Source organism: Hyperolius riggenbachi, chromosome 10, assembly GCF_040937935.1.
Source record: "Hyperolius riggenbachi isolate aHypRig1 chromosome 10, aHypRig1.pri, whole genome shotgun sequence".
Lineage (NCBI taxonomy): Eukaryota > Metazoa > Chordata > Amphibia > Anura > Hyperoliidae > Hyperolius > Hyperolius riggenbachi.
This window is the reverse complement of record NC_090655.1, coordinates 25,607,364-25,615,655: the sequence shown is the minus strand read 5'-3', so window position 1 is coordinate 25,615,655 and position 8,292 is coordinate 25,607,364. Positions and strand designations below refer to the sequence as shown.

Here is an 8,292-nt window from a genome sequence, read left to right as displayed (position 1 = left end):
TAGTCGTTTGACTTTCGATTGACCACACTGTAGTTGATCATCCAATAAAGTAGATTGTTTAATCGCTCGATGGAAAATCTAGCAATGTATGGACACCTTTCAGAGTCCCCTCCCCTCAGTGGTGTCACAGATGCCTCCAGTGTCTGCTGTCACATGACAATAAGCCCCCCAGTCACCGGATCCCAGCACACACAGGTGTATGGAGGGAAGGGGGGTCTTGCAGGTCTACAATGGAATGTCCATGTTTCCCGGGCTGCCTGTGATTGGCTGGTCAGAGCTGTGAATGACATGCAGATGTGGCCACACCAGCAGGCAGTGTGCTGATCATCAGTGGGGTCTGTAGTGAGGAGGGGTGGGAATGTAGGCTGTGTGTGTGTAAGCCAAGACACCCCCAATACAAATATCATAATAAAGTATAACAGCAGCAGCACCCCCTCCTCTCCCAGCCAGGCAGCACCCCTCCCCCACCACACCTCCTGCCAGCAGCTCCATCATCCTCATCCTCTCCGCTTTCTTCCCATGTCCTCAGGATGAGCAGCAAGGAGGAGATCACAAAGTGCGCCCCAGCTGCAGCGACACTGTCCAGCTTCACCATCCAGTCCATCCTGCAGGGCACCACCACTGGCAGGGGACGGGCCAGTGCCAGGGGCACTCCCGGCAGCAGCAGGCAGCCCACCCCCAGCACGTCCTCGGATGAGGAGGACCAGGACGAGGCATGGAGAGAAGACAGATGCTTCTGCTCTGACTCAGCCAGCAAACAGCCACACAGGTGCCTGAGTAAGTACCTATCTGGGGGTGACTTGGCAGCGTGAGGGGCAGAGGGTGAGGTTGTACCTACCTGGGGTAACCTGGCACAGCAAGAGGGGTAGGGGGTGGGGGTGCCTACCTTGGGATACCTTGGTAGCATGAGGGTGCAGGGGGTGGGGGTACCTACCTGGGGGTAGCCTGGCAGCATGAGGGGCAAGGGTGCCTACCTGGGGGTACCCTGGCATTATAAGGGGCAGGGGGTGGGGGGTACATACCTGGGGTAGCCTGGTAGTATTAGGGGCAGGGGTGAGCATCCTGGCACTATAAGGGGCAGGGGGGAGGAGTACCTACTTGGGGGTACACTGGCAGTATTAGGGGCAGGGGGTGAGGGGTACCTACTTGGGGGTAACCTGGCAGGATAAGAGGCAAGGGGTGGGTTGCCTACCTCGGGGTACCCTGGCAATATGAGGGGCAGGGGTACCTAACTGGGGGTAGCCTGGCAGTATTAGGGGTGGGGGGCCCAACTGGGGGTAGCCTGGCAGCATGAGGGGCAGGGGTGCCTGGGCACCTTGGCACTATAAGGGGTAGGGGGTGGGGTGCCCTGGCAGTATTAGGGGTGGGGGAGGGAGTAAGAGGGGAGCTCTCTAGCACCACTTGTCACCTGGACCCCTGATAAGAGCCTCTCCCATCTCTGGGGGGCATTTTGTCAGACTTGGGGGGATTAGCGCTGCGGACTGTCCGATTTTTTTTTTTTACCTGGCAGTAAAAATGTGGGATTTAAAATGTCAGGAGAGACAGCGCTGATAGACCAGATCGCTCTGCCCAGTCCGACCGACCGACCCTCCGACCGACCGACTGCGCGCTTCCTGCTGTGAATAGCTCATCTCCCCTCTCCGGGGCCATCATTCATCTCCGGGGCAGACAGGTGCACCGGCCCGGGGAGAGCAGCCGCTTTATGGACAAGCACAAACGGTTAAAGGGAAATGGGCAGAAAAAATGCCATCTATCACCGGGCATACAGGGGCGTCACTGCTGAGGGTATAGCTGGGAGGGTAGCAACACATCTATAATACACAGACAGGATAGTAACACACCTATATAGCACAGAAATAGGATAGTAACACACCTATATAGCACAGAGATAGGACAGTAATAGCACAGAGATAGGACAGTAACACACCTATATGGCACAGAGATAGGAAAACACATCTATACAACATATACAGTTATATATAGGATAATACCATCTATACAGCACTGAGATAGGATAACACCACATCTATACAGCACACACATAGGATAGTAGTAACACATCTATACAGCAGCATATACATAGGATACTAACACATTTATTGCGTACGTGGATACGATAGTAATAAATGGATGGAATACTTATAAATAATAATTAGTTGTATTATAATAATATAACAATGACACATAATATAGTACACATACATAAATGGAATAGTAACCTAATCACACAGAACGAACAAACACAGTATAGCGAAACAAGCAGATACAGCATATACATACTGTACATAGGCGAGTAATACAAGAATATATATATATATATATATATATATATATATATATATATATATATATATATATATATATATATATATATATATATATATATATATAAACAGCAGCACATAAAATAATATTAATACACACTGAACATGCATACACATAAGTGTGATGCAGCTAATAATACAATAGCACACAATAGTGCAATAATACTGCTCTAAATTGTGCTCTGTTCATTTATTTCATTTTACAAGATAAAGATTCACATTCAGTTCACAGATGATGTCACGCTGGTTGCCCCACCTTGAAATATTAGCTGGACATGATGGACTCACCAGAGGATGCAGAGTTATCCTATCTGCTTACAACTGATCACATAGATAGACAAATATACATTTACATGATGGTAACAGAATATAACATTTAGATTTTCTTTATTTTGGTTGCCTTTAAAAGCAACTGTTGTCTTTTCTATTCTGCGTCATTTTAAACATACAAAGAAATAACATCTCTATTGTATTATTATCATTAATATTAATAATGATAACAATAACAATTGTAACCATATTATTAAAATTAGCAGCAGTATTCTGATTATAATAATAATATTGTAGTAGTGGTAGAAGCAATATTCAAACTAATAATATATTCTATATTAGCATAATTAGCAGTGGTAGGCATTATATTATTATTAACAACAACAATATTTGTATGATTTTTATTAGGTATAGTAGAGGTCTTTATTGTAATCCTACTACTATCATTATTATTAGTAGTAGTAATATTATTTTTGCCAGCAGTAGTATTAGTAGTCTTTGTTTTAATATTATTACTACTACTATTACAAATATTATAATCAGGAGTAATATTATTATAATAAGAATTTTTGTATTATTATTATTTATATTAACATAAATATTATCATCAGTAGTAATTTTAGTAGTAGTAGAAGCAATCTTTTTATTATTAGTAGTATTAGTAGTAGTAGCAGTAGCGTAGCAACAGCAGCAATAGTAGTTGTGTAGTAGTAGTAGTAATTTTTTTAAAATTAATAATAGTATTATTAGAGGCAGTCTTTGTAGTATTATTATGATGACTGTTGTTGGGCATCGATAGTAGGTCTCTGGTCTGCTCCTCCAGCGTTCTGCAGCTGATATGACAGGATGACAGCGCTGCTGCCGCTGCTGCTGTTGTGGTCGTTGTTGTGATAATTAATTAGCGAGGCGGATAGGAGCCCAGCAGTGATGATGAATTGGGGGGGATCGGCAGCTCAGGTGCCATCAGTCAGCCCGGAGATCGCATTGGGAGACAATACTGGAATTAATTAGCCCGGGTGCGGTAATTGGCCCCTTTTATTAGCAGGCTTTAGTGGGGGTTCTGGCAGATTAACCCCTCTCTGTAGCCAGATGCCCCCCTCCGGATTGCTGCAGGCGAGGCAGGCAGTGGCTGGGGGCGCACCGAGGGGAGGGGGGGCACCCATGACTGGCAGCCTGACAGTAGCTCAATGTCTTCTCTTCTTTTATCGCAGACAATCCACAAGGAGCCCTGAGCCTCGCAGAGAGGAGCCGGCTGGGGTCTCCGGCAGCCCAGCAGGACTATAGTGGGGACAAGGAGAGGCACTTCACCCCCTCCTCGGGAGACAAGCAGGCCAAGAAGAAGACCCGGACGGTGTTCTCCAGAAGTCAGGTCTACCAGCTGGAGTCCACCTTTGACCTGAAGAGGTACCTGAGCAGCTCGGAGAGGGCTTGCCTGGCCTCCAGCCTCCAGCTGACAGAGACCCAAGTCAAGACCTGGTTCCAGAACCGCAGGAACAAGTGGAAGAGGCAGCTGTCAGCCGAGCTGGAGGCTGCCAACATAGCCCACGCCTCTGCCCAGACTCTGGTGGGCATGCCTCTGTTGTTCAGGGACAACTCCATCCTGAGGGTGCCAGTGCCCAGGTCCATAGCCTTCCCTGCCCCCCTATACTACCCCGGCAGCAACATGTCCTTACCGCTCTACAACCTCTACAACAGCAAGCTGGACTACTGAACCATGCCCCCTTACCCCTAATCCAACCCCCACATTGGAAGATACACCGTGTGTATGCCCCCAATGCCCCCAGTGCCCATCTCCGCGAATCTTTTATATGTATTATTGAGAAGGGTACTATCTGACAATTTTATTCTATATTATTTTTTATGACACCCTCCTTGCCCCCTCTGCGTGTCTATGGAAGAGAGACTGAGCCCCCCTGTACCCCACCTTGACACCGGACTGGCTGCGGTGCCCACCTTGTACAGAAACCTTGTGTCATATGTAAATAATATTTTTTTTTGTAATAAATAAGTTTTAAAGTTAAAGGGAAAATGACCTTTCTACCTGATGTCTTATTTATATATATATATATATATATATATATATATATATATTTGTGCCCCCCTAATGTCTGAAGCGACAGATTACTGCCTTGTTTATGGTGTTGGTTTATTTAGACATGGATCATTTCCTCCATATTATATGTCAGCTCTCTGGTAGCTGCTGGTGATATCTATTGAATGGGGTCTGTCAGTGGAGCGTGCGTCGGATCGCATGCGTCGGATCGCACCTGTTTTGTCGCTCTTGCCGGCTGCAATGGGCGCACAGTGACAATGACCTGGCGATGAGGCTGACAGACGTGTCATTCTCTCCCCTCCCAGGGCCCGATTGTCAGGGTAATGAGCTCTGTCAATGAAGCGATTTGCATGTTTACTCTCCTCAGGAAATCAAGCGGTTTAATATGCGAGGCATTTAAAAGCAAACTGTGCGATAAATTGTGCGCTGAGAGATGGGCGACATCTTTTTTTTTTTTTAATGCCACACAGCTGCCAAGAACACGTGACACTCCCATCAATAGCAGATCAGCTATGGTGATGTTAATACTATAAGGAGTACTGACAACACATGTATTATTATTATTACTTTTCAGACATCCATATGATTCAATATCTTTATTTTTTGGGGGGGTTATTTTTGTCTTTTTAATTTACTTTCTCCTATGTTGATTACTGCTGTATCTGTTGGTTTATACCGATTACACTTTTTTTTTTATTGTCTAATACTAATCATTATATATATTTGGCCTTGGTGTATCCAATCCTCCCACATGACATTTACTGTTACTTTATGGTATATGATATCCCTTTCAGTAACCAAGAAGCAAATAAAAAGAATTAACAAAAACATACTACTACTAATAATAATAATAATAAACTGATATAATTAATTTCCCCCTTTACTTAATCAGTCAGCTGGCACTGAGAGATTTTTTTTCTCAGCCAGATGCTAGAAAGTATATTATATTATGTAATAATATTTTACATTAAATCACTTTGTGTTATGTTCTATATTCTATGAGGGCAGATAATTAGTGTCTGCATCTTATCTGGATCAGTAGTGTTCTGAAATAATAGAGGAAGTTGCTTAGTGCTTAATATTGTTACAGTGGACAGAAGCTTTTGCACAGGACAGAAGGAAAACAGAGAGAACTGCACCCTGTATGTATTTAGAGAGTTTAGCCTGTCTTATTCCCCCTCATCTGTGTCTAACCTGGAGTGTAATTTGATCTCTTCAGCTGTGTCAGCCCATGAATTTGTAAACATAGGTTTTGAACACTATAATAGGCCTCAATTTACTAAGCTTTATCAAACACTTTATCGAACGTTTGATAATTTACCTCATGAGTAAAATCTAATTTTGAATTCACCAAGTTATAGATTGAGGGCTGGAACCCACAGGAGCGCTTTTGGCAGCGTTTTGGCAGCACTGCGATACGCTAGCAGTTTGCCAAAACGCTGGGCTAATGTTAATGGATGGGGCAACTTCCACAGGAGCGTTTGCGTTTCCCAGAAACGCAAACGCAGGACATGCAGCATTTTGGGAGCGTTAGCGCTTCAATGTAAAGTATTGAAACGCTAGCAGAAACGCTCAGCAAAACCTAAACTGAGCGGTTTTGCTAGCGTTTTGCGGTTCAGCACACTGTAACAAAATGAAAAATAATTCACAGGACCAATCAGGATAAAAACGCAAAACGCAAAACGCTAGGCACCCGCTGGGGAAAAAAATACAATGTTGCAAAACACAACCCAAAACGCGCATGAATCCGCTTGCAAACCGCTCAGACAAAACGCTAGCGGTTGCGGTTTGCGTTTGCGGTTTTCAGTGGGTTCCAGGCCTTATTGAACGCTTTACCGATAAAACATTCGATAAATCTATAACACCTTAGTGAATTCAAAGTTAGATTTTACACATGAGGTAAATTATCAAAATTCGATAAAGTGTTTGATTACGTTCGATAAAGCTTAGTGAATTGAGGCCTATGTCTACTTCCATGAAAACAGGAAGTAGACACGATTTATTGCAGGATTAGTATCAGCTGTAACAAAGAAATGTTTTTCTGTGGACATTCTCAGTGCATCGTTAGCATTGCATTGTAACATGTAGCGTTATGGTAACGCATCGCTGCAGTGTGTTACCTCTAAACGCACACATTACCAGGTACAGGGAAGCATACTTTTCATTGCCTGTATGCTTTACTGTACCTACTGTATGCGACAGTAACACATTGTTAATGTGTGTTACCATCTTTTGCGTTGTAATGCTGCGTTGCGACTTAAACGTCACATCACAACGCAACGTCCCACTGTGAACAAGCGTTAAAGGTTGTTATGCTGTTGCTTATCTTATAGAGCAGAGAGGAAGTTCTGAATTGAGGTCCGCTTTAGGCAGGACACTTGTGAAAAATGACAGCGTTCTGCCGCACAGTAAAAACGCACGCAATGATTGTCTATCGTGCTGCTGCGTTTTCAGGAGGCCTCTGCGATTCCGCATTGCATTAAAAAAATGCAACCTGCACTACTTTTCCGCACAACGCATGTATTTTCTCATTTCAATCAATGGCTACTGTACACAAACGCATGCCTGAAAACGTACACGAAAACGCACGATTGTGCGTCCAAATCCTTGCATGGAATTGTCTGTGATTTTCACAGATGCAAGTGTGATCCCTCCCTTACTGACTTGTAATTTACTTACTGTCAGTAAGGCTTGGAACCCACCAGCAGTACCCTACTAAGCCGTTACTAAGCAGTTGTGATTTGAAAAGTTCTTGCTAATGTAATGCTATGGCCTTGTTCTCATTATATATCGTCAGCGCTATCGCAAGCCCTGGTGATTTATAGGGTGATTTTGTCAGCGCTTTTCCAACCGCTTTGTGAGCAATTTTTGCTTAGAAAAACGCTTTTATAAGCGCTTTTGTTGAGCAATGATTTTTTCACTTCCTGACATCAGTCAGGAAGTGAACTCTTTGACCTGGAAATGAATAAATACAATGTATTTATTCATAAAAAGTGCTCGGGAAATCGCAATTCAAAGCGCTTTTTCCAGCATTTTGTGATTTCACTACTTTCTGTTGAATCGCAAGCGCTCAGAAAATGGTGCAGGAGCCGCGTTTGCGATTCAATAGAACGCGCATCACTCACGTGAGAAAAATAGAGCATCATTTCACTAACGCGTTTAAGGCGATTTATAAAATCGCCAGCTTCAAAAAGAGCGAAAGCGCTCTTAGTGTGAATAAGCCCTATGGGTGTGATCCCACTACTAGAGGGATGTGATGTTATAAAGATCCCCCATAGCATTGCATTAGTGAGAGCTTTTAAAAACACTAGCGCTTAGAAAAGGCTGCTAGTCGGTTTGAGGCCCTATTCACACTTAGAAACGCAAAACGCAACAGATTTATTCCGGTGTTTTGCAGGAGTGATTTTTCCGCAATTTCAGATGGAAAAATCACTGAACACTGCAGCGATTTTGCCGCGATTGTGTTTAACGCTTCTATAGCACTGAAACGCGATCGCCGGGAAATCGCCTGAAAATGGTGCAGGCGACGCGTTTGCGTTTCGCGTTTTTGCTCATTTTGGGCCGATTTGCGGCGATTAGCGCAAATCGCCCAAGTAAGAACGGGCCCATAGGGTTTCATTACGCTAGAGCTTTTAAAAAGCGCTA

The 8,292-nt window shown here is 44.0% G+C and overlaps 1 protein-coding gene across 1 annotated transcript in view; it reads left to right on the top strand.

Annotated features, from left to right (window-relative positions):
* HMX2 (H6 family homeobox 2) overlaps positions 1-4,609 on the top strand; it is a 26,249-nt gene extending 21,640 nt beyond the window's left edge. Inside the window, exons 2-3 of the mRNA XM_068258630.1 lie at positions 530-777; positions 3,806-4,609. Of these exons, the coding sequence (XP_068114731.1) occupies positions 531-777; positions 3,806-4,305 (747 nt within the window). The 5' untranslated portion in view covers position 530 and the 3' untranslated portion in view covers positions 4,306-4,609. The remainder of the gene's footprint in view (positions 1-529; positions 778-3,805) is intronic.
* The last annotated feature ends 3,683 nt before the right edge of the window (positions 4,610-8,292 follow it).